Source organism: Oncorhynchus kisutch, linkage group LG15, assembly GCF_002021735.2.
Source record: "Oncorhynchus kisutch isolate 150728-3 linkage group LG15, Okis_V2, whole genome shotgun sequence".
NCBI lineage: Eukaryota > Metazoa > Chordata > Actinopteri > Salmoniformes > Salmonidae > Oncorhynchus > Oncorhynchus kisutch.
In genome coordinates, this window is record NC_034188.2 from 38,085,364 (window position 1) to 38,112,182 (window position 26,819).

General features: G+C 40.0%; 1 protein-coding gene across 2 annotated transcripts; it reads left to right on the plus strand.

Moving 5' to 3' along the window:
- Positions 1-8,556: 8,556 nt before the first annotated feature.
- On the plus strand, positions 8,557-19,351 carry LOC109906028 (pituitary homeobox 2). Of its 2 annotated transcripts, XM_020503670.2 has the most exons (4): positions 8,557-9,013; positions 11,332-11,400; positions 16,747-16,949; positions 18,181-19,351. In XM_020503670.2, exons 2-4 carry the CDS (start codon positions 11,355-11,357, stop codon positions 18,742-18,744), a joined length of 813 nt encoding a protein of 270 aa, XP_020359259.1. In that variant the 5' UTR covers positions 8,557-9,013; positions 11,332-11,354; the 3' UTR covers positions 18,745-19,351. The 2 variants fall into 2 exon arrangements, with proteins under 2 accessions (XP_020359259.1, XP_020359257.1); XM_020503668.2 differs by lacking the exons at positions 8,557-9,013; positions 11,332-11,400 and adding an exon at positions 15,372-15,944.
- Positions 19,352-26,819: the final 7,468 nt, after the last annotated feature.

Here is a 26,819-nt window from a genome sequence, read left to right on the forward strand (position 1 = left end):
CACTGTGTAATGTAATAATCAAAAGAGCGACACAATCTATATTTTAATAATTAGTCTAAACAAAGTTGCGTTGGCGTTTGTAGCGGAAACCCATTATCATAACTTACGATGTGTTTTTGATTACGTAACTGACCTTGAATGGAAAAGGTGGAGGCAGCGGTCATCAAGGGGAGCATAGAATCAAGTGACCAATGTTCTAGCTGTGTTCATGAACTTCCCATTATTAACCCCATTGGTATTTCAATAGCAAGTATGTAGACAGGAAAGCATCTCTGGGGGCCATCATTACTGACACCACCACCTCCTTTAGGCTTTATAGTCCTAACAGGATGACAGAATGGTGTTCACAGAGGCATCAGGGCTGAAACAAGCTAATGGGGGGTTTACAATGAAACTCTAGTATTGTCCCGTAGCCTCCAAGGCATGCCGGGGTCACGAACCCTGTGGCAAACCAAGGTGTCAGTCAAAACGTGTCCTCAGAAACTTTATTTGAAGCAATATTTACGAGACACGCATCTGCCATTAAGTGACGATAATGCCTAAGCTTAGTCTACTACACATTTATTTGTCACAATGTGGCACCTCACATATCAAAGCTGTCCTGTTGGTATTTACTATGCCCTGTACAGGCTCATAGCAAAATGTAGGAAAATATCCAAGCTGTAACAATGCATTGCACGACATTGGAAAAAATATGCAAGGAACAGCAATGGGCCTACATGACATTGGATGCTGAACCAAGACAGGGCAATTGGAAATGGCTTGTTTCCACTCTGATGTAGTTTGATAACCTGAAAATAGACAGGTGGTGGATGCCTATAGTGTGATATTTTACATAACTCACTTGGCTCTCACAGTGTTTGATTAGATACTAGAACTTAATACAGACAGTAGATGCAAAATTGTAATGGTTCAAGGTTAGCACATGACGAGCTGTACTAAAACTCTGAGCAATTTGAATAAGTTGACCAGGGTGGGCCAGGTTTCCTAGAGCCTTCATTGCGCTAAGTTCATTGTTAGATACCTCTTTAAATGTATTGTTAACTTCAGAGCTGTTTCCTAATAGAAACATTGTTGCAAGGTCACAATTTCAATGTTCTTCATGAAGTATAGATTTTCTTTACCTTATCACAGGCATTCATTCAAAGCCAAACTTCCCTCTCTGCTATTATTTTGATCAAACAACATGCATATACAAAGTATGGGTCAGCAGGCTTGTTTTGAAATCTCATGGGGAGAGGATTTTATTTTTCATTCGTTAGAGTGGTACAGGTTGCCTCGCTGTGCAATCGAGCTCCATTTAGAATGACATGAACAAACAGGATTACCCATATGTGGTTATACATAGACATGAACATGTTCAAAACGAGAAGCGTTCCAGGGGCAAGTTTGTGTCTTTGGTGAAAAGTCCATTTGATGTGCCAAGGAAAACCTCTCTATCTCTGGCATTTATAGAAGCTTTGAAAGCAGCTTCCACACTAGGCGCAACCTCCCTTTAATTTCTTGACGTGTTCTCCACAGCAGATACGCAAGACCTAGTAGATTTAAAGGTAAGGTTTCATTAAAAACCTTTTGAATGGAAGTGATAAACAATAATAGTTAATATCGTGACATTTTACACTTTTAGATAAATCTCCCCAACTGGAGACCCATGACACTTTTGAATATGGACATGAATTAGTGTAACGTGGAAGATGCTACTTGTGCCCTCAAAAGGTCTAGGCCTCATAGCATAATGACTAACATGTTGGACCAAATTTGCTACAGTAGTACTTTTCCACTCTTCTAATTGTAGACAATGGCAATCGTAGAGCTGTTTATAAACATCAAAGGCATCCTGGAGCCCCTGTCAAGCATTCAGTATTCACTTCGTTACAACTTGCCCTGTTAGATTTATGCCATTGGGTGATTAACCCTTGTCCCTTTTAAAAAGTAGTCCTTACCTATTTGGTACAGAGAAGGAACGTTAATCTACTCCTCATTCCACTCTATATATGGTGCGGCAGGTAGCCTAGTGGTTAGAGCATTGGGCCAGTAACCTAAAAGGTTGCTAGATCAAATCCCTGAGCTGACAAAGTAAAAATATGTCATTCTACTCCTGAACAGGGCAGTTAACCAACTTGTTCCTGGTAGGCCGTCATTGTAAATAAGGTTTTGTTCTTAACTGACTTGCCTAGTTAAATAAAGGTTAAATACGTATGTCTGAGGTATCTAATGGATACTGTATGAGATTCCCATGGTATAATATCATACAGCTCATCTTAGTTACTAAGAGAAAGAAAGAAGTGAAGAAGAAGCACATCAGGTACTAGAACGGCAGTATCTCTAACTCTTCAGATTCCTCTGGGAAAAGGTTTAGAGAAAAAGATCAAAGCCTCTGTTCTTCTTTCTCCTCTCTTTTACTAGAATTATTCCATTAAAGCAGAATGTGACATAATTACTAAAGATGGTGGTTGTGGAGAGTCTCCTCAGGATTACCAACCTCTCCCCTTTGATGCCCACAGGCGTCCAAATGAGGCAGCAGCCGCAACACAAAGCAAAGCCCTCAATAAGGAACCAGTGCAGATGGCCTGGTAGCCAGCGAGTTCACCAGCAACACAAAGCTATAGTTGGAGAACAAACTATTCTACCTCAAACCAACTCCCATCCAAACAACACAGCGACAACAACACGTCTCAATAAATTATATGTCGTTATTTCAGATACTGAGGTTTGGGGTGATTCCCCATTACATACTCATCCCTAAGTGCAATAAGCAGCTACATGGCTCATGTATATCCCATTATGTTGATATAAAGCATTGCCGGTGGTGGAGAGATTGTGAATACGTTGCACGCTAATCCCCTTTATCCTGCTGTTAGGGCAGGGTAGTTCCTCAGTCTTCCATAATAGTCGTCAATGAGAAGCTTGAGTAAACACAATCAATGGAAAACACCGGGATATGCACCACCGAGATTTCCAAAGTCTCGACCCCCTATTTTATTTTTTTTTCCCCCTCTCCCGGGATTGGCTTAAACACCCCCAACCTTTGTGAGTTCGAGGCAAACTCCACCATAAACAGTGTTATTGATATGAGATCGGATATTACAAGTGGACAACGATGATTGGGAAGGTTATCAGTTTGTCAACGATTCTGGATAGTGTTGGGTGATGAAAAACGGTGACTCCCTCAGTCTCTACCTGCTCCTGTCTCCTAGTGTCTTGCTACTCCAGCTCCTTTAGCTTGAGGATTACAATCTCTTCATCCATTATTAATGAAGTTAAACTACTAGTGGCATGCTGAATGTGCTGCATGGGAGATTTGTAGCTAATCCAGCGCAAAACAGCCTCGGTCACATAATGAAGGGGGAAAAAAAGCACAAATGTCAACAGTTTCACACAGGGACTGGATTATAGGCGCCCCTTTCGCTCACTCGCTCTCTCACACACCCACACACACACACACACACAAACAAACACACGCGTTTCCCTGACAGTCCGTCACCCATGGATTAGTTTTTCTTCCGTTGACTTGAGGAAAGGGCCACAACGCTACATAGATCTGTGTTGTTCGTCCCATGTTAATATGAACTGTTTTACCATTGTTTCATCACCCCCCCGTCCCCCCGTCCCCCCGTCCCCTGTAACTATTCCCCAGGTCCTTGCTGTAAATGAGAATGTGTTCTCAGTCAATTTACCTGGTCAAATAAGGGCTAAATGAGTAAATAAATCAATAAATCAATAATACATCAATTGTATTTGTGTCTCACTGACTATCATTTGAATACAGTACTGATGAAAAAAAAACATAGCTCATCGACAGATCAACAGAGTCGGAGTGGAGATCATCGCCAAGACGACTCATGATCAACATGGCGGTTATCATGTTTATCAGTGCGGGCCAATGGGGCATCAGGCGGTTCTGATGTTTGGTGGTTCTGTTGTACTGGTTTGTGTACACACATATACAATGTAACACAGGTGAGTAGTACCATGAAAAGGAGACCAATTCTACCCCAATACGGAACATTTAACACATATAAAAGGATGCAATCCATTGGTCTTGATTGCAGAACGAGGGTTTGGTCGCAAAAGGGGGCAAAGGCTTTATTGTTATCTATCAGCGTTCTCGATCTACCCTCTCCTCTACTACTGTCGACATTTGTCTTGCCATTATCTCTCTCTCTCTCTCTCTCTCTTACGCTCACAGTCTCTCTCTCTGCCGCAGTAGACCAATTAAGGCTAAGCTGATTCCGATTGCGCCCTGCGATCCACCTGGGTACACGGTCAGGGGAGTTATTGTGTAGCTGATCTGTTTTACATGTTATTGATGAGATGGAAGCATCATGGCCATTTTATTACACCAATTTAATTATTGGCCGATTTCCCCTTCGGCAGGTTAGCGGTAGTTCGCCATTGATTCTTCATGGAATTGATCAGTGAACTGCTTGAGCAATTTATTGGTCCCTTTGCATCTGTGATTAAGATCACCATGCTCGAGGCCCGTGTTTTATGTGTCAATCATTATTTTGCTAGACTGAAAATGTTGCACTGTGTTCTATAAGCATGGGTTGACTTGCTAGTGTCTTCTTCGTTGTTCTTTGGAACCTTTGAACACCCGCCTGACCGATGTCAAGGGGAATCCATACCTGTTAAACCTGACCAGAGATGACATTGGAAGCCATTTGAAGTCCAAAACCACCATGACATCAGTGATGCATTTTCTTTGGGAACTCAAGGCTAGGATAATTACAAGGAAGGTAGTATGGGCAAACAGCTGAGTACTTTTTAAATATACACTGCATTAGCTTGTAGGCAGGAGGGAGTGCAGGCAACCATGTAAATTATTATATGAGCCAGCTCTATTAAAGTCATACCACAGACTCGTGTTTAGCTGGACTGAGTAGTAGCCTAGCCTACTGTCGTGCTGGATCTTTCCCCTTTGGGTGTTGTGACACAGCCTGGCTATAATAAGGATCAGGCAGAAAGCCGTTCAACAAGCTCAAGAGCTATCCAAGAGTCATCCTTTTAATTTAGTTAATTTACAGGCGGCTTTTTGTTATTAATGCGTCTTAGAATATTGATGGATACACAAATCGTTTTTTTTTTCTGCTGAAGGGGTTGACAGTAGTGTCTCTAATCTATCTTTCTCCCTCTTTCTCTCTCCCTCCCTCTATTTTTCTCTCTCTCCCTTTATCTCTCTCTCTCTCTCTGTCCCTGCCTCCTTCCCCTCGCTCGAATGTAGCGATGGTCGAGGAGTTACACCCACAATAAAGCTGACTTGAAGTGACTTCCAAGCCATTACTTTCTGTCTAACGTATTAGCAGTACATAAACTGATTTGTTTAAAGATTTGTGGCTTTGAAAGACCAATTTGACTCCAAATTTTATTACATGGCCACAGAGCGCCGGCCAGACATAGCGTTAGGCGACAATCGCTTGTGGTTTTGAGGGCTGATGCAGAAAACAAGCCAGCCCAGTTTCTCAGGCAGACGTACACTCCTGAGTAATCGACTTCACGTCCACATTACCAAAGCCTGCCACTGAAAGAGAGATTTAAAGCTGCAAGATAGATTGATAGTGGACCATATGTTTGTCATCATGTATAGTCTAGTGTTTTTGATTCTTTGGTGTGAGATAGAATGAACATTTTAGAAGTTTATGTCAACCTGGAATGGAATGCATTGACAGTAGAGATCTGATTGGTTTAGGTGAGGGTAGTGGTATTCACTTTGAGAAACATTTGAATAAAGTTCAGCTTTGGGGCATTTTCAGTCCAATTTAACTGTACTTTAATTGATTCCTCGTGGTCTACGCTGGATTTGACTTTAATGACTCGAAACTGGGGCAAGAAAAATAATTGGTTATGGCAAACTATTTATCCAACATGTCAGAAGAAAGAAAGTGTTCTCGAAATATACACACTTTGTGTCAGGGGCATAATTTTAATTACACTGTGGAGGGAAATGTGTGATCCAATGCCAAATATGTCAATATCTCAACTCTTCTGATTTTGGTGCAAGAGTTTTTGTAGGCATATACTAGTACAGATGAATGATAATTTAATAAGTGATAAATGATCTGTAACAAATGTGTGCTATAGACAGTGATCACTCACCCTCTATACCCCCACCCCACTGAACAATCTAGTTATTGGGCTCACACAACAAGGCCTATAGGGAGATAGGTCTGTTCTGCTCTAGTACAACACAGTCAAGGAAGCATTTACTAACATACAGCAAATCATGAATAATTTAGGAAGATACCAGTTTGATGTAGGCTATAACTAAATCCAACAAAGAAAATAGAATTGTACAAATGTAATTTGCACTGCAATGTTTATTAGACCTTATTCACAATTAAAAGTCTATAATGGACTTGATTAGTGCAGCGATTGCTTGTCAATCCCATATTATTTGACCACTATTTGGCTATATGGCAGCTTTATTAGACATGCATTTAGTGGAATATAAAATGCATGCATATAGGCTACATGAAATGGAGAGCATGTCTACACGTTTCATAGAATAGGCCTGTGCATAAGTAAATCCTTGAAATGTCCAATAGGCCTAGTATTGCTTTCGGCAGCTGAATGTGTGCAAAGTGGTTGATGTCCTCGTTAAGAATCAGAAGAGCGCGCTTGGTCAGGTCACCTCCCTTCTCACATCACAGCCCCATTAGAAATTCTTTCAAGTGTCCTTCTGCGTCGCCAAAGACGACAACAGCGAATCGATAAGTGCTCGAAATGAAAAGAAGCCGCCGGGTTGCCCCCGAGGCAAAAGATTTCATAGCACTAGCAGCAGCCTTTTTTACTGAACTTCAGGCATTCCTATGCACCTTTCTTCGTGAGAAAGAGAAGGCAGGCTCACATCTTTATTCTCCAGATGAAGGTAAGCGTGGTTAGTAGAACAACGTGCCTCTCAAGACGCCACCGTTTTTCCCCCTTCTGATATGACAGGCGGGGTTGGGCTTGCTGTACCAAAGGGATGCATGCCAGGTTGATATTTGATAACAGCGTTGGGGGATTTGAAATCATGCGCGTTCGTTGTACACGGAGATCAAATGTAATCGGTGTGTATAGGTCATCTTCAGATAATTGAGTGACCTGATATTAACATAGGGCGTCACAGACCAGAAAATGTATCTGCTTATCAATTATGCATTACAGGCTTAGTACATACTATTCTACGAATGTGCTCGTAATTTATCTATAGACATGTTTTGGGGCCTATGACTGGACGCAGAAGAAATCAGGGATGCAACTCTCATAAATGAGGCTAATTGATTTCCTGTGTCCATAGATCATATAAACCTCCTCCAATTGCCGATTGCGTTGTTATCACAATTCTCAGACGCCTTAGAACACGCAAATGATAGATAGCATCGGTATAATCATATCTTTACAATATTCCATCAGACATGCACGTCGAATGCATACTTTACCCACAAGGCCTATAGGCCTACATTTTAGGAAAGTGTTTCAAATGTTATGGGTAATGGTATTCTGCGCGCATTACTAAATTAAAAGGACAATGTGGGAAAACAGATATAAGGCCGTTGTGTGCATGTTTTTCTTTAATGCCTCGTTGCAGCGAAATTCCCATGTGGTTGTGTGCATTAATTACTTGTTTAATGGGAGTATGACTAAAAATGTAAAAGAAGGATTAGGCACATGAAATGTAGCCTACGTCCGGTCGGCTTGGCTCACTTAAGATGCGAATAGAAAATCAGTCTGGATCTTACGGATCTATAAAGAGCATTTGCATCCCAGCCAGCTGTTCGCTTCTCCAAAGAATGAAAAATAAGTATATCCCAAAACAAATGTGTCAATTCAAACGCAGGCCTAATATTACTCACGTTACTCCAAGAATCAGAAATTGTAACGCAAAACGTATTCACTTTGAACTGCCAAATTGTTTGTCAATGTTTTAAATGAACATTGAAGACATCACAAGGTAATGTGAACACTGACGCTGTAAATCTGTTTCAAATGGCAGTTCTTTTTTTTATATCATGATATGAACATTCACAATCATCTTATTTGCACCTTTCAACTAAATTATACTTTTATAATGTATTGTTGTGATGCTGGTTAGTAAATCTAATCAATTCATGAATATATAGCGTTTGAGAGTGGTTTCTGGTCAATTTCAACATGTTTAAGACTCTCTTCCAGCAAATTTCCTGTAGCCTATGTAGGCTGCAAATAAAAGATTAACTTTGAAATAACATAGTGCTAAAAATAAACATAGGCTTCAAATGCACTAATCTTACCGACGGATAGAAATAGTTATTATTTTTTACGGAAATTTTAGAGTAAAAAAATGTAGATCTATTTGGTTATGCAAGCATATATAGACTGTGAATTCCTTCCATATTCTAGTATCTTAATTAATGTAGGCCTAAAAACAAGAACATACAAATGGTAGGCTGTGTTATGAATGACGTTTTACTCAATTATATTACAATTAGTTTATTCGAGTTTTATTTCGTTGTTGTTGTAAATGGAGCGTTTCTTAGTTTACACTGTCTTTAACTACACGTGCACGTAGACGCAGACGAACACACCCACTGAGGCACACACACACACACTCACGCAAACACACACCCACGCACTCTGTCAAAGCTCGAGAGAGAGAAAAAAAATGCGCCACTCTTAGGCTGTCTGTCTGGAGAAAAAAGTTGTTGAGGCTGAAGACGATCCAAGGAGAGAGAATGACCTATTGAAATGACAGCGCCTGCTTCGCAATTTCTAAAAGCACTGTAGCTAGATGGTTGTATGCGCTTATATAATACACAATCATACGTGGCATCGCGTTTTGATCAGATAAGCGGGAAAGATAAGATATCTATGTAGCGCTGAGACTTTTTCCTTCGGGAGGCGGACAGCAACTTTAATATTTTGGACCTGGAAGTTCGATGTCTCAGGTTCTTATCTGAAGGGTGATAAGCAGAACCATCGGTGTGGAATTTACCTCTTAACCAGACAAGAATAAAACAAGAAAGGGCGTAAGGCGCTGGTGTCTTCGACTACGGTAAGTGCGAAGGCCACTCTTTGCGGAGAGTTAATGCAAGTGAAGGAATTCGTTCCACCTCGGGTTAGCCTTTTTGGCGTAATCTGTGAAAGTCTGATGTGAATTTCATCAGCACCGCAGTAAGATAAAGGGACATCATAAGTGAGTTCGTGGCAGGTTTCACCTTGTAAGTCCGCTTGATGATAATGATGTAACGTTAACACTGAATGGAACATGGAATGGATTTGACTTCATGGTCTCGCGCCTCAAATTAATGCCGAAATATATGGTTATTCATTTTCATAATACAGACAGGCTGTTGAATTCGTGCTGTTGAAGTGAACGGTGCAACCTTAAGAAATAAAGAATGTATTAATAAAGATTATTGTTGACTATCATTCAACAATTTGTTGTGGTCTACTGGACAGATTACATATTAATTGCGTTGCGGATGTTGCTATGATTGAACTCTAAATCTCAAACTGGATCAGATTTCAATAAAAAATATTATGGGTTATTTATATTATCTTTCCATGTCTATTATAGTAGGCTAATAGTCCTAAAAATGATGGTTTACTTCCTTTCTTTATTTTGCATGTATCCTTTACACAAATAAAAGGTACGTTAATAATGACATACCCAAATACGGATCATTTAGGCTCACAACTATGAATAATTAGACACTCGTGGTATCACAATACACCACTTTAAATTGACCTATTTATTATTATTATTATGCTTCCCTTGATGGTGGTAGTGTTAGTCTATGATGGTAGTAGTAGGCCTAATAGAGGCAGGAGCAGTGTGCCTAGTATTAGTAAAGTGTTTGCCATAACGAGAAACGTACATAGTCATTTATATTATTTGTAATGGTGGAGCTCAAACGTGCACTAACTATGCATGCAAGTTCAATTGGAATTAGTAGAATATCAACTTCTACAACCAGGTAACTAGACCCCCTAATCGTGTATTATATGGCTATTTGAATTATTACTCGGTTATTACGTTGTAATTGATTTGGAAGTCAAATTAATCGAATGAATAGTATCAATCAATTCTAAAATGTCTCACATACAGGTCTATGAGCGTACGAGGCTATTGCTGCTTTTTAGGGCAATGTCGTTTTATTCAGGCAAAAAAATGTACAGGAAATTCCAAATTCAAGTGAATATTATTTTGATTTTCGAAATGTACATTTCTCAAATTTTTGTCACTTAGTGGACACTCTTGTCCAGAGCAACTTACAGGAGCAATTAGTTTAGGTTAAGTGCCTTGCTCAAGGGCACATCGACTTTTTCACCTAGACCTTTCGGTTACTGGCCAAAGGCTCTTACCTGCTAGGCCACCTGCCGCATATTTCAATGTGAGACTTCTTGGAAATGGCTATTCCCTGTCAATGCCATTTCCAAACCCAATGTAATGGATCAGGGGCGAGGGGGAGCCCCCTGAAATATTGAATGAAAGCTCATTACTGCCGCTGATTAGATGACATGAGGGATTTGCAGTAACCTTACAACCTGACACCCCATCTTTCATTTTACTTCGAAATACACAAGAACCTGCTCCACTCAAACCAGGGTTCTCCAGGTACACACCGTGTAAAACTTAACCTCCAGTGTCTAACCATTTTGAATAAAATCACAGATGTAGACTATGTAGCAGGTGAGGCGAGTAGGAGTTCTGTGTGGCGCTGGCGGGTCCAAAGTGAAAGAGAATGAATGGGGGAAAACGGTTAACAGCATGATTGCATGCAAATTTCCCATCTTAAATTATCATAAGCAAACAGTCGGGAAGCCTGGCCTAATAAAATCCCATCTGTGTTACTTCATATCGAGTTAGTATAGAGCTGCGATAATGAATTTTTTAATATCCCACCGACAGACATCTCAATCAGACACTAATCCCGTGATTTTACTGCGGAATCACTCAACTTCCAGTGCCCCAAACTGCTGCATGCCGCCGGAACAATTTACACCAACCCCCCGTCACAGAGCACCCAGTAAACCGTTGCATTGCTTTTCTGTAGGAACTGCATTTAAAGAGCTCCTTGTGTTATAGGGTTCAAAACCAATGATCAGTAGGCCTATTCAAATGCTCGACATTTGACAAAACTTGAGGAAAATAGCGGAGTGCTTATAGGCCTTATCAACAATGATACAGGTATGACAATTGCGTTACAATTGAAACATACAGGTGTGACATTTGTGTTTGACCCTATACTGCAATGTCTTGATTGTACATTAAGAAAAATGTTGTGATTTTGAGCACACGGGGTTGTGTGTATTCGATGCAACCGGTTCAGCATGATCATACTAAATCCAGTCTCTTTTCTTTTCCAGAAGCGGTTCCCCTAATTGCGATAATGGACTCCCACTGCCGCAAGCTTGCGTCAACTTGTGGACAAATAGGTGAGCATATATGTGTAACTACTGTGCCACAACACTTCAATGGGACATTCTTCAAACTTCGCCCACTGCAGAAAACAGATGCTGAGATTATAACAGCATCATTTCATGTTTTGGTTCCTTTGCATATCAGAAAATAAGATGAATTTTCGTTCCTAAAATATCATAGATCTGTCTAGGCCAGCGTTTCCCAAAATCGATCATCGGGACCCCAAAGGCTGCACGTTTTATTTTTTTATTTTTTGCACTAGCACTACACAGCGGATTCAAATAATCAACTGAGTTTGGGAAACGCTCGTCTAGGCCTATGTAGGTGTATCACCAGTCCAGTTCTTTTGAGGAAAAGTGGTTTTTATACTGTCTTAGATTGCCACCTGGTGGCCGGGTATTGATGTGCAGTAGTGCGCCACTGGGAAAGAGAGTAGGGAAAGACCTACGCATATATTCTATCTTCATTGCACCAAGCTTTCGTTAAGCTGCCAAGGGTTACAGACAACACGCGGCAATATATATGGACTACTTTTTTGTTGTTGTCATGTTGTCCTCTTCATTTGAAGTAGGGCCTACCAAGTAGTCCAATACCCCACCTTTGGCCTATCAATAAAAGGCTTTTTAATAATTATATTTCCTCAAATATAAGGCACTCTTATTTTCTAAGGGACTACCATTAAAAAGTGTCATAGTGTAATTTCTATTGCAACTCGTGTGGCTATCAATGCATCTTGCATCAAGTTGTGGCTCATATCAGTTATGTCAAAATATGATGACGCATTTAAATCCATACACAGCCATATTCACATAAACGACAGTCACATAGGCTACATTGCATATAACGAAAAATACAGTGTATTTCGTCTGGGCCAAGTCTGTAAGGTTGGAGTGGATTTCATTTATTGTGTAATTAGGGAATAACATAAAACGAATCTTGTTGAAGTGCTAAACGAATTGCCAGTTTGGCAACTCTTAATTTATGTCATTTTATTTTCATTCATGATATATTGGATCTTAATCAAGTGGCAAAGCAGGCATCAGCCCGTGGGGCTAATTTTCCCCATAGCAACAACTTGAGCAAGGACGGCGTTGTGATCCCTCATTGATGAACAACAATAAGACAAATAGAAACACATAATTATATGAGGTAATGCAAAGACGAGCCAACAAGGCTTGCACATGTAGGCACCGGAGTGAAGAGACACTCGAGCCACCTGATTATTGGCGATCCCTTTCAACTGTTTTACAACGGCCTTAATATATTCAGGTCTTGTCAGATTGACTCCAGGGAAAACTAAATGTATAATGAAAGCTTATTCGTGAGGAGGAATATACTAATGGAGGAATCTGATGTCCCCTTAATCCTATGTAAAAAGCCTGGTCGTCTTCCTTATATTGACTGAATTGCTAATTAATGGCCCTCTATGGCGTATTGCGCGCGATAATCCACAGAAGAGAGATAACGCATTCTGAAGGTAAAAATGAAGAGGAAACCGATAATCCACTGCAAATCTAGTATTACTTTCAGCAAAATAATTGAGCAATCAAACTTTCTTGGCTTGCAGAGCCTACAGAAAAATGTAGTATTCAATGCCATTTAAATGTTTTTATTTTTATAGTATATTGTTATTATTATTATTATTATTATTATTAGTAGTAGTAGAAGTAGTAGTATTAGTAGTACTAGTAGTGGTGGTAGTAGTATCATTAAAACAATATGTAATTCAGGGTAATATCCAGATACTGGGTGCATAAACGTTGTTTCTACGTAATTTCAATGAAATTACGTTGAACCAACGCGGAATAGATGTTGACTTCTGTGCCCAATGGGAATTTTAATAGTTAAATTGTTCACAAAATCCTTGCTAACACGCAGAATGCAGGTTATTGCTTAATAAGGCCCGAGGCTACATCATCATTCAAATAAAATGAGTTTACCACTTGTAGATCACAACGTATAACACCCTAGCGAATTGCATTGCACCAAATGACCTGTGATAGACCCAATCTCTGACCTAATCATATGAGGGGGATTTAAACAAATACAATCCACCTGATATGCCTGACTCGGGCCCAGGAAAAGACAGGCGTGAGAATACTCACCTAAACTGAATAAATATATGATGTAAGGAAGACATGCAGGCTAAATTCTCATCTTCATTCAAGGACTGCATATATTATTGTCCAGCTGTGTACAGTGGGGTGGCTAAACACACAGCGCAGGGTTATTCTTTATAACTCTATAGGGAGGATGGAGGCATAACCATACCCGTGGTTTTGACAGCTCTCTCTCCCTCGCTCCATGGTCCGCGCGCGGCTCTCCCACAAGAGTGCAAATGAGGTGTATATCAAGGGCTTTCTCGGGATTAGCCCAATAATGTATTAGCAGCGCTCATATCCTGATATCCACGAGATTGGGAAGAAAAGATGCGTGATGTCTATATATTATGCAGTTTACATGCAGATTAAAGACAAAGTATGCATGAAATAATTAGAATACATTTTTTGTAGTTATGAAGAAAGTTATTTGTATTATTAGTATTGCCATTAACAATGCATTAATCGGACTATAATACATTTAATATATTATATGATATGTGGAGGCTGACAATCAAATCATTTTCTATCATGTTACATATTCATTACATTTTTATTCCATGGACATTTGAATGCTGTTTGCATTTACAGTATTAACGCACATGCCTAAGGGGAAGAATACTAGTCCCATGTCAACTACTGTCAAACGCCTGCATAGAGAATATTCCCCATGCATACGGCCATTTATCTGCAATGGGAAATCAGCTCGAAGTCATTAAAAGTCCTTATTCCAAATTATTAGGCAAATGAGAATTTTATTAGATTAAAAAGCACTACAAGTCGACTTCCTGAGAACAGCTGAAAGGTCTAAGCGCACAGGATACCCAGCTAAGCACCGAGATAAAAAGGAGTAATTTCGAGGAAATCGAATGACCTAAACCGGTGTTTCCCAAAACTCGGTCCTGGGGACCCGAATCGGTGCAATTTTGTTTGCCCTAGCTCTACACAGCTGATTCAAACAACCAAAGCTTAATGATGAGTTGAGTTTTTGAATCAGCTGTGTAGTGCTAGGGCAAAAAACACAACGTGCACCCCTTGGGGTCCCCAGGACCGACTTTTGGAAACCAAGGCCCTTGCATTTTTGCCCAATTGTTTGGTGACTAATAAGGTTGAATGTGTGACTAGATTGTGTCACTTGACTTCTGATACGATTGATTTGTCTGGTCATCATTTATCTGTTATGCTCGAAATGGCCAACAACTTGAAAAATGTCAACATCCGTTCTGTGAACTATCGGCAGTGGGGTCTGCGCATCCTGGTTTCCCCATCATATAAATATAGCCTTGCTCTTTTGCGCATTGCTCGGAGATGACTGTTTATGAAAGGTCAGTTCATCAGGTGATCTCTGTTGCATGGTTTCTTCAATGGGGAGAACATAAGATTAGCAAGAACACAATAAATAGACAATTTTGACCAAATAAATGCATCATGACCCCCTGTTGGTATGACTTGAATGTTAGATGCAATTTCCCTAGTTGGGTATGTTTTCCATTAAAATCCTCGTGTAAATGTCTGAGAGTAGAATGCACACGACGCGAGTGACGTGCGTTTCAATACTGGTGTTTTATAACGGTGTACTATAGACTTTTCATTGAAAGAAGGAAGACTGTATATGTTTTTTATCTTGGGGGTCTGCAGAATGGGCATTCGGTGAATCGTCGGTACACTACCCCATGCGTCCCGTCTCTCTTGACATGGTTTTATTTGGAAGAAAAATAAGCTATGTACCCCGCATGAACACATTGGCAGACGTATTTTATTTCCCCGTGCGCGGGTTGGCTGGGCAAACCTTCATGTCCACATTGACGGCCTGTCAGAAAATGGGAGTGCTCTCGGTGACGTCAAAGGCATAGGAGAGAGACACAGTGGTACAGCCAGGGCGCAGCGAACAGCTGAAATGAAGAGCGAGCGGCGTAGTGTGTGTATGCCTCTGGATCTAATATCACCTACCTGTCCTTGTCACTCTGATTCTCCGCGCAGCAAGCAGTATCAGCCCGATTTATCTATTTGCCCCTGCTTCAATCAAAACGCTGTGGGGGTTTTTCTCCGACGCGAATTATGCTGGGTTTCTTCTAAATAGATTTTAAGCAATTCAAACAAAGGTGTTTTTTTGTTTTGCTTTAATTTGCGAGGGAGAAGCGTTGATATAAATCTTGACACCACTGATTCCCACTTTCTCCTATCCGTCGGACGTCTCTCTTTTTTTTGCTTGCACTGAGCGAACTTAATCCGCCTCTGACAGTGAGTCGTGCGCTTTCCTATCCATATGAACTCTATGAAGGATCCATTGAATTTAGACCATCACCACCACCACCACCAAACCGGGACTAAACTCTCTTCCACGCAACACAAGTCACTAGCAATGGCCTCTAGTCTGCAGCCGTTGCAGCGGTCTGTGGACTCCAAACACCGGTTAGAGGTACACACAGTATCGGACACCTCCAGTCCAGAGTCCGTAGGTAAGAATCATCCCGTGGTGCATACTGTCAGCACATGACTTTGAGTGGAGGGGGTGGTCGTTTTTTTGTTGATAAAGAACAAAAGATGGCTCCCTTACAGCCCCTCTCAACAAAGGCATTTTGAGACCGAGGAAGATGTTATTTTACGAATGCAAATAGTCATTGGACATATAAGACTGACAGAGGGTCACTTTGTTTGACTATGCAGATATTCGGATTGTGATTGTGCCAGTAATTGGTTTATTTGTGTTCTAAGTTTCACCGAACTTGACGCTCTCATTACTCACATAACCTTTGACTCTGGTGAAGTTCTATTTTTGTTGTGATCATGTTTAATGTCTTTACGCATACCTTTATACGTGTAATACTTTTAAAATGTGAAATGTAAGCCTTTATTCGATGAAAGACAAAACAGATAAACGTTTTAAATGACCATTTGTACAGTATTACCATTGGCACATTGTGCAAATAAAACAAAACAATCAATGTCCCACTGACATTGTTTTGGAGTCAAGTTTTATATTACCTTTTTGTAATGTATCTGCATAAACATTCCAAAATAAGGAATCGTAACATTATGAGTAGTATTAGCATAAGAGTAACTGTTGGTTAAGGGCTTGTAGAGTAAACATTTCAGGGTTGTAGTATTCGGCGCATGTGACAAATAAAGTTTGATTCGATTTTTGATTCAAAGGATTTAAAATGGGTTCAAGTTTCACCAGGATGATATCACCGAGGATACTTCACGGCCTGTGACTGACCCGACCACAATATATGATGTATTTGTTTACTCTCTCCACAGAGAAAGACTCAAAGGGTCAGAGCAAAAATGACGACTCTTCAGACGACCCTTCCAAAAAGAAGCGACAGCGCCGACAGAGGACTCACTTTACCAGCCAGCAGCTTCAGGAACTGGAGGCCACGTTCCAGCGGAATCGCTATCCGGACATGTCTACAAGAGAGGAGATAGCCGTGTGGACCAACCTCACCGAGGCCCGTGTCCGGGTAAGGCCCCTGGGAATAAACCAACACTATTTATGTGCATCATTTCGGGTGATTTGTGCCACTCATATTGAGTGGAGGCAAGGACGTCAATTATGACACAAGCATAACGTTAATTGCGCGCGGCCAGAACATGTTTTCTTAGGACATAATAGGTTGCCTAAAGCAAATACTCAAACTGGTTATTCTTTAAAATTATATGACTCAATTAACAAGTCACAAAACACCAAACATTAGATGGCTAAGCCTATAATTTATTGTTATTTAGAAAGAGTAAAATGATAGGCCACCCACTTTACACATATGTTTTACTGTAAAATAGTACGATTTTACTGTCAATATCAATGAAGTGGATACGATGGAAATGGTTGAAATATAACAATGTCACACATGTACTATATTTACGAATAACATCACAGTATTGTTAGATATCTAACATTGCCGATAACAAGGACAAGCACGGTTGTTTATTAGTTGTAGAAAATAAATAATAACTACAGGCTGTTAGCGGTTAGGATTGACATTAGCCCCAGACAGACACCAATCGTGTTACTACGTTCATGTGAAAGAGGTGCAAAGCTTGTATTTGGTGTTTGTCACTCTCGTGATGTATAAATAAGGTCACTGACGTGTTTGTCTTTGCCTATGGAAGAATAGGCTTACACACCTTCCGAAATTAAGATGGTTCAATGACAGCTTGGAACGCTGGATGTGTTGTTGGGGTTATATTGGAATCAACCCGGATTGTTTTGCATGAGAGAAAGGGAATCAATTACGCCCTGTTGCAATCCAACATAGGCTTGTATCACAAGGAGCGTTGCGCTTTGAAATAAATGACGTTACAATAGTTGTTTTGATAACGTCAAGTAATTACAAGTTTGAGAACAACTATATATTTAAAGCATATCCTGTGTTTACACTTTTAGTTGTGGGTATATTTTTGCAAACTGACAAGGTCAAGATTTGTCATTTGTGAGAAATGAATTTAATTGATTTACAGTTCTGTCTGATTTTGATTTAAGACACATCTAAAAACCACACATGAACAAACAAAAAAATACGACATTTGGTTAATTGCTGACCAACTAGGCTACCCATCAATTCTTCTGAATTGCACAGGATAGCCAACAAGTCGTATTTACGTTGGCTATAAAATAAAGCACATGGGGCCTACATGTAGCCTAAAGGCCTACATAATTATCAAATTCTGAACTCCTCTTTTTGTTTGTTGTAGGTTTGGTTCAAGAACCGGCGAGCAAAATGGAGGAAAAGGGAAAGGAATCAACAAGCTGAGCTATGCAAGAACGGCTTCGGTCCTCAGTTCAATGGACTTATGCAGCCCTACGATGATATGTACCCCAGCTACACGTATAACAACTGGGCCGCCAAAGGGCTAACGTCGGCTTCCCTGTCGACCAAAAGCTTCCCTTTTTTCAATTCCATGAATGTCAACCCTTTGTCGTCGCAGACGATGTTCTCCCCGCCGAACTCAATTTCTTCAATGAGCATGACCTCTAGCATGGTGCCGTCCGCGGTCACTGGCGTGCCCGGTTCAAGCCTTAACAGCCTCAATAACTTGAACAACCTCAGCAACCCCTCTCTTAATTCGGGAGTTCCCACGCCAACCTGCCCGTACGCCCCGCCGACTCCCCCTTATGTGTACAGGGACACTTGCAACTCCAGTCTGGCTAGCCTGAGACTGAAAGCCAAGCAGCACTCGAGTTTTGGATACACCAGTGTTCAGAATCCGGCCTCAAATCTGAGCGCTTGCCAGTACGCCGTGGATAGACCAGTCTAATACCTGAGAATACATAAACCCCAGTCACAGGAACGATAGACTACCTTTTTTCTTTTTCAAAAGGGCACGAGAAGACTAAACCACTGAAATGAGCTAAACCCTGCGATGGAGCTTTAAACTTAAACGGAAGTTATTAGGCATTTTTTGCTAATGAGTATTTTGTTCTTCACCCGCGAGTGCAGAATTTAGGATAGACCTACTTTATTTTCGAAGCGTGTTTATTTGAAAGTTTCGAATTTTGGACGTTAATTGACTGAAAGGTTGTATATATATCTAAATATCATCTCCAGTTTATTGAGGCGAATGCTCTTGCTCTCTTCTCAAGGTTCAATTTAACAAAGCATGTGGAAAACCCTAAAGGAATAATGTTTTGCTTGCAAACAAGGGAATGTACATACTAAACGCACCAGTTGTGTGTTCCTAACATATAAATTTATTATTAAATGTCTGTGTGAATATCGATTTAGAGTAGCAATCCTGGGTATAAAAAGACGCATCAAAGGTTCCTGCAAAATGACATTGGTTTTGCTCTGTGTACACTATTTGGTATGGAATTTTGTTTCGTTTTTTTCAACATCAAAAAAATAAACTATTGTGTTTTATTTAATGGAAGTAAATACATTGTTCAAAACTTTTGTTGAGGAATTTTGTGCCGATCCAAGTATTCGTGTGAGTTTTGTCGAGTCTATGTGTCTGTTGGGTTTCGATTATGCGAGCTACTAACCCGGCTAATCTATAGCGAAAACAATGGCCCTCTCCAATACACATATGAGTCAAGATGCCCCGTCAGATTAACCGCTGAATACATGTCTGCCTCTTAGCCAAGGCCTCCGAGTGATCACTGGTGCTTGAAATAACACTGGAATCAACAAACAGGAATTGGAACGAACAACAAAGGCACGAGCTCATTAACCTCTGACGTATACTAATCATGAGGGCACGACTCCTGAAAAGAGATGCAAAATATAGCACTGGAAGTTTAAGATGGGTTTCTTGATACATCATGTGATTATAGGCCTACATAACATATTCGTCTATGTCAGTAATTGTACATAATACATTACCATAATCAATAATAGCAATACAAGGTTAGGCTATTGTATTTTGACCAGCGCAATGTTCTACGAATCTCTTATAAACACAACGATAAACTATTGCAAAACTATTCTGTAGCCTATTGAGCATTGAGAGCTCTTGCTATACCTTATTTGTTGGGCAGATGAACAACAACCTCTCTTTTCAATTAGATAACAATAACAACAACAATCATCATTATATCAATAACAATTGGACAACTATGACTACGACAATAACAGTGTTATACCTTGCTGAAAAGTGCCAACATTTTTTTTTTTATGTGGCCGAGAATACTATATATTTTTTCAGATAGCCAACCCTCTTTTATACATTGTGTTGACACGTTTGAGCCACCATTGTAGTTTTGTCTAGACAGTCCCGTTTGTGATGTGCTGTGGTCCGTCATCAAATGCACCAGTGCGTTTATAGAAAATCAGAACAACTCCACAGCACCGAGAAAATATAATTCACAAGTTTGAACAAACAAACAAATAGAGTTATATAGCTAGGGGACGGAGGAGGCGGGTACGTGTGATTTCATGACTTCAGGGCAGAGCTCAAGCTCATTTTAGGGCGCAGATGAAAAATTGAAACGTTATCACTGTTGGCCACATTGACTAAGAATACAAAATCCCCCTTCAAACTTTCAGCAGATGTCGAGGGAAATAGCCTTCCGTTCTAAATCAAATGGAATGTACAGGGTAGTTTTATTTAGGCTTGTGGGAATATTTCATATTTTCAGGTGAGCTATTGTTACGTTTATAACTTACTTGTTATTCATCATGCCCAAGCAATGAAAGAAAAAAACAATTGACCTAATTTTGGAGGGAAAATTGATTTTCATGGGCCCATGCTATGAAAATTATTCTAGTCAGAAAAAATATTGGGGAAAATAAATGATCTAAAATTGCATGCTATAATGGACCTCTTGTTGCTCCTAACAGGCCTGGTGAAAATGTTACCCTAATAGCATAATCCAACAGCTGGAGCGCCACACCAAACACACTTTTCCATAAAAAGAGCCCACCTAATGTGTTTCTAGAGACCTGGAGGCCATACATTTTCTATTTCAGATCATCTTGGGCTTGATTGAGTAGGTAACGTGAAGCAGTAATAGGGTAACAAGGATAAGTCTTGGCAGCTTTGCGAATACGCAGTCTGCGTCTCAATACACAACCCAATCAACATTTGGGCGCTGAGGGCCTGAAGAGACAAGTCTTCAGGGGGAGACATCTCACTCGCAATGAATCCGCCCAAGACTTCGGACCTCTCCTTCTGTAAAGCATGGACTACCCGGTAAGAAATATATTTCAATCTTTTCTAAATAACGAAATTCGAACAGGGTCAACATGCCTATATTTTGATTAATTGAACACAAGTGCTTGCTTTGCTCTTGCATTTTGTTTTCGGTGACCGAAAGATTCCAAATTTTTTAAGTGAAAATTATGCAACATTTTTAAGATTCTATTGATTTTGGAAGGAAATCAATTGACAACATTTCTTTTATCGTCCTAAATAATATTAAAAACTATTCCGTTTGATTGCCGTCTTGATTGAATTCATTTTATATCGTTGTAGACAATCATTCAAAAATAAACTCGACTTCTTTCATGAAGTTACTGTTATTTCAAGAGCTCATCTTCCACCTTCCACTGTGCTGGGCCTATGATGCTATTATATCACCACCTCAAAGTTTATCAGGCTACCACAAACAGCAACAATATAATAACTTCGAATAGACTTAGACTTAGAGAATAAGCAACATTTTCTTCACCTTTTTTCAAAGATGTGTTACACCCTTGCAAATGTTTACGTTTATTTGTGGTTCTCCTATTTTATTGCCATTGTGATTTTAGCCTACTTATCACGAAACATAATGGGAATGCTGATTCAATTCGTTTATCTAAAATAGTCAACTCATGTTGGGTTCCTTATGATAAGGATGTTACAGAAAATGCAGAGAGCCAATCATCTCTGTTCCACCACTGGGAATTCAAATTAAGCAAGTGAGAGCACACATCCGTGCCTGTCTCGTTGACTCTAATCTAAATAATTAACAAGCTCTCAATATTCATGTCATGGTGTGCCAAACATGTGAGACATTTTGCCAATATGGTGTCTATTTATTGTCCAATTACACACACCAATTACATGCAACTCTGATCTTCTGAAAGCTATTTTCTACCGAATTTGTTATTCATGTCAACTTGTTTAGGCCTTTCTGTTCTGTACAAATATGCTCGAAATATCCTTGCAATTTTTCATTTCATATACACGGATGCACAAGTTTAAATAAATGCATGCGTAGCAATTTCATATTAAATGAAATTTGTATTCAAACGTTTCTGATTTCACAGAGATATTGGAGGAAATTGTCCACCCTCCCAAACAAATCAAGCATAGTTTTTGTCATATTAATGGATTATTATTAATAATTCATGACCAACAGCCTATGTTTTCAAATTAGAAATGCATGTTTTCATATGGGTGCAAACCAATAATTCGTTTCTTCTCTTTTGAACAGGGAACGGTGGCGAATTAAAATACTTGAATTCTTCCCTAGATTTTTACCAACGTGTCAATTTGAATTACAGTATTTAAAAATCTACGAATGTATTCACACTTTCAACACTGTTACATTGTAGTCAAGGTTATTAATTAGCATGTTACAATAGCGTAATTGACGACCTTACTCAACATTAGTAGGCCTACTTTTTGGAAAAATACAATATTCCCATAAGTTAAATTGGCAAACAATAAACAGATAACTATTGAGAGTCCTGCATTAGAGGTTTCCACTAAATGCAAATTCCCATTCAGCAAAGGTGCATACCTTCCTTTTGATGGCTCTACTGTATATTATACAAGTCATGTTGCTATTGTCATAAACAGTTAAATGTCAAAGAGAATGGCAAGCCCTCTTGAATTGTCTGGATAGTAGGAATAGACAATGAATAATCTCAGACAAACTTGTTCATTCAGATCAATTCCAATTATTCTCCTTTCTCACACACAAAAACGTTGACCAAACCACTTTTAGCCAGTGGGAGGCTTCTGACCAATCCTGACACAGGGGCTGCAGCAAGAGGTCATATGAGCTGACCCCACACATTCTCCCCCCTCCCTCCCCCTTACAAGTGAGAACCTTACTATGAAGGAGTTCTAAAGTCACTTGGTGTCTGTCTGTCTGTCTGTTTGCGTGCGTGCTTGTGTGTGTGTGTGTGTGTGTGCACGCCTGTGTGTGTGTGCCTGTGTATGCCTAGATGAGTGTGTGTATGCCTGTCTGTTAGCTTGTGTGTGTCTGTGGTGTGTGTGTGTGCATGTGTATATGAGTATGCTTGCGTGTGTATATAAGTCTGCTTGTGTCAGTCACAGGCTCATGCTTTGAAGGCTGGGAGCGTGCAAGTTTGTGTGACGCTGAAACAGCTCTAGGCGTCCCTTTTCCGAGGGCCGTTGGCCGGCTGGCCGGAGCGTGTGAAAGCAGATAACCAGGGCAAATTTCATGACTCACACACTTCCTGCTCTGTGAAGTTATATTAAAGGCTGCAGAAAAAACACAACATCTCTGATGTTTTGGCTCCAAATCGATTGCTACACATTGAGCATGTTGGTTTCACCCTTGAAAGTGTTCAAAGGATCGGTACCACGGCCCTAATGTGCCTGGAATAGAAACATGATATGATCCGTGGCTGGATTACTTAAATAAACAGCCCTGTTTTCTAACAGTCTTTTCTTCAGCCATGTGTTGTTATATTGAGTATTCGGTTTTATAGCAGTCTTGTCACAAATATATGGACGGGTTGGTTGTTTAGCAACAAAACCGACGCATGTGCAACTATGAGGTAAAACAGATGGGGTTGGCTTAGACTGTTGACAACATGTAAACTATATTTAGTCCCCAAATGTTTCTTGAAAACATAAATATGTTTGCACAATGAGCACTTGCTTTCTCTCAAATACATTGTTACAGTTGTTGGTTAGCTAGCTAGCGAATTTTAGCCAAATTAGCATAGACATGACATCAGCCAAAACAAGACATGGAATCAATTACAAGATACAACGAGCTGAAACGAACCACCTACGATTCCCCACTTGGCAGCTTCTTGTCATTGTTGCTGGCTATCTGACCATTCAGAATCAAAACAAGGAACGTCTTCCAGCCATATCAAAACACGCTCATAATTTTTTGTGACTTTGTTAGCTAACCCTTCTATTGTAATGGGCAATTGCCTATTAGGAATGTGCACTAAGTGTCTTTTGGGGTTCCATTGAGCCGGCCATATGTAACTAGCCAGGTCACCGTGATAGAAGTCAGTATTCAACGTCCATCCATGTCTGAAGTCGTCGGGAGAGGATGTGGAAACCGGCCACTAGGGGCAACAGTGAGCGCTGTTACCTTCAACCAGGTTTTGGTTTTGCTCGGGCGTTGTGGGTGGGGATGGTGAATGGGAGTAAGCATGTGCTTCTCTGATTCCAAAGGTTGCAAGTTTGAATCCAGCGTTAAAAGGATGTTTTAGATATTGCTGTTTTAAGCTTATCCCAAACCTTTACCTTAACGCTTCAAAGTTAATGCCTAAGCGTAAGATTTTGGAGTTAATACCTAAACGTAACCCTTACTTAAAAAAATTGATTTAATGCCTATATTTAAATTTAACCACTTTGAAATTTGATGTTTGAGAAACATGGATTAACATCTAATTCTGACGTGAGACTGTGAGAAGTAGTTGTTGTATCAAGCGTCTCAGAGTACTGATTTGTGTTTCGTTTTTCCTTTTAGATCAACATAAATATGAGTGCATGGCCAGGCGGGAACTGTGACACTTGAAACAAAGGGACCCTGCTCGTGTGGTGTCACTCTGCTTCCTTGTGATTGATACAGGCCACAGCAGGGGCTTCAAACAACAACGGTAACATCTGAATAAATGCTTGAATGGATAGATGTGTATTTCTTATGTCAACGTGATGTACTGTAGTTGCTGTATGACCTGTGATCCATTTCACTGGGGGGAAAAACAGAGACAGAAAGACTTGTTTAACATGTCACGGGAATGTTTTAACGTCTGCTGTACATGATAAGACCAAACAAATGGTAATCCATACATTATTTAAGCAGCTCAGATGAGCAGGAAAAGGATAACATTACATTGACTTTGCTGGTGGATGGGAGGAGTTATGCCTTTACGGTGTGAGGAGTTTTAAAAATACGAAACAAACTTTTGAAGACACATTTTGCATAGAGGTTGAGGTGAGAAAGCTGGTCACACTTCCGTTGAATATCCGTTGAATAATGCATTATAAGCACATTTATAGTGCCTTATTAGCAATGCATTATGAACAAAAAACGGTTGTGTCCCTCCATAAGAAGCCTAAAAAACCTATCTTAGAGCCATATTGTCCAATGAACACATCCCCTACTGTAACTAGCATTATCTTCCTCTTCATGTCCTTTCATGTTAACCTGACAAGCCTTGAGTTTCAGCCTCATCTGAGTCATGTTCAGACACATTTACTTTACACTGTCTGTCTGCTTTCTTTTCAAACAGTGTCACTCCTCAATGTTCCTTTTTCTGTCACCTACTGTAACATTGTATCATTGGCTATTACCTCTACCCCTTACTGTCAGCCGCCCAAAGATTCTCTGACAACTATCTTAATACATGGCATACTTACATGGTGATTTAGAATTTTATCAAGGATATATTTCCTAGAAGGACAAAAATCTAATATTGTAAAATTGATTTAAAAAAGTAATTATCAACTATGCATGAGCTTTCCTTTAATGTTATTACTTTCAACAAATAAATGGTAAAAACATACATTAGAGAAATTCGAAGACAATTCAAATACAACCCTTATTTGAACTGAGACATACCAGACCCACTCACTTTAGTCAGTTGAGGTTGACAGGCGTTGAGTGGTGTTCTATGTCTATGGCTCAATTCCAAACCAAAAACATGTTCCCTTGCCCCAGGCCCTGACATTGTTTACTTACCCTTGCAGATCTGAAAATCGTTGTAAGCCACATGTCAGAAACTACACCCCGTCAATGAAAAGACCTACCCAGATCTTTACGATCATCAGAACAAGGGGAATCAACAAGGAGAGAGGGAAGGGAGCAATGGATAGTATTGGAACCCAGCCCAGCAGGGACTTACGTGCTCGAGCTATATGTCACAGATGGTAGGATCTCAGGGAGTTGATGTAGGAAATCCACAGAGTAATATTGATCTGTGGAAACATCCTCTCTATGCCTGATATCCACAGGATGTCCACTTCCACCGGGGGCTGCAGTGAGACATAGCTACTGGGATTTCCAATAGTACCCACTGCCCTCTGACAGACACCTGCTACGTGGACCACAGCTCCACATCTCTCCATCTAGATTCTACGCTACAGCATGGTCGTACTGCAGTGAAACACAATGTCTGGTGATACTGCATAACTAATCTAATCATATAGAAATGTTTTGCTGTTTTTATACCAGTATATTAAAGTAAGCATATAAAAAATGTATACGGTTTGTCATGGCATGATGTACGCAATTAGATTAGATTGTTCTTAGTAAGGATGATGATTATCTCAATAAATAAAGATTTCCATTGAAAAATGTGGTTTAAAAAGGATTAACGCGACAGGGTGTTTATATGGCTTAATGTTGGTTTAGACCACTTGGTAATTCAGATATAGCAACTGTCAGATGTACTATCAGACAACTATTGAGATAAATAAAATCTTGAAGTGACTTTAAAATACTTCAAATTATTTAAGGCATGCTTGATTTAGCTTGGAGTATGCACTCCAGTATTCCATTGGTTTTATTGTGAACATAATCAATTGCACCTCGATTACTTGAATGTATTTGACACAGGTCTGGAGAACTGTGACAACCAACCCATGTCTCAGATTCCCCTACTTTATGGCCTCAGCTCTATGAAAAGCAGGAAGTGCAAAATCGGAGCTTTACAGAGAGTTTATCTCACAACTATTAAAGGATAGTT

Coding starts and splice junctions, on each gene's coding strand:
- LOC109906028 (XM_020503668.2), top strand. CDS start 15,752: ATGAACTCTATGAAGGATCCATTGAATTTAGACCATCACCACCACCAC. Junction 15,945..16,746: donor CTCCAGTCCAGAGTCCGTAG/GTAAGAATCATC, acceptor CTCTCTCCACAG/AGAAAGACTCAAAGGGTCAG. Junction 16,950..18,180: donor TCACCGAGGCCCGTGTCCGG/GTAAGGCCCCTG, acceptor TGTTTGTTGTAG/GTTTGGTTCAAGAACCGGCG.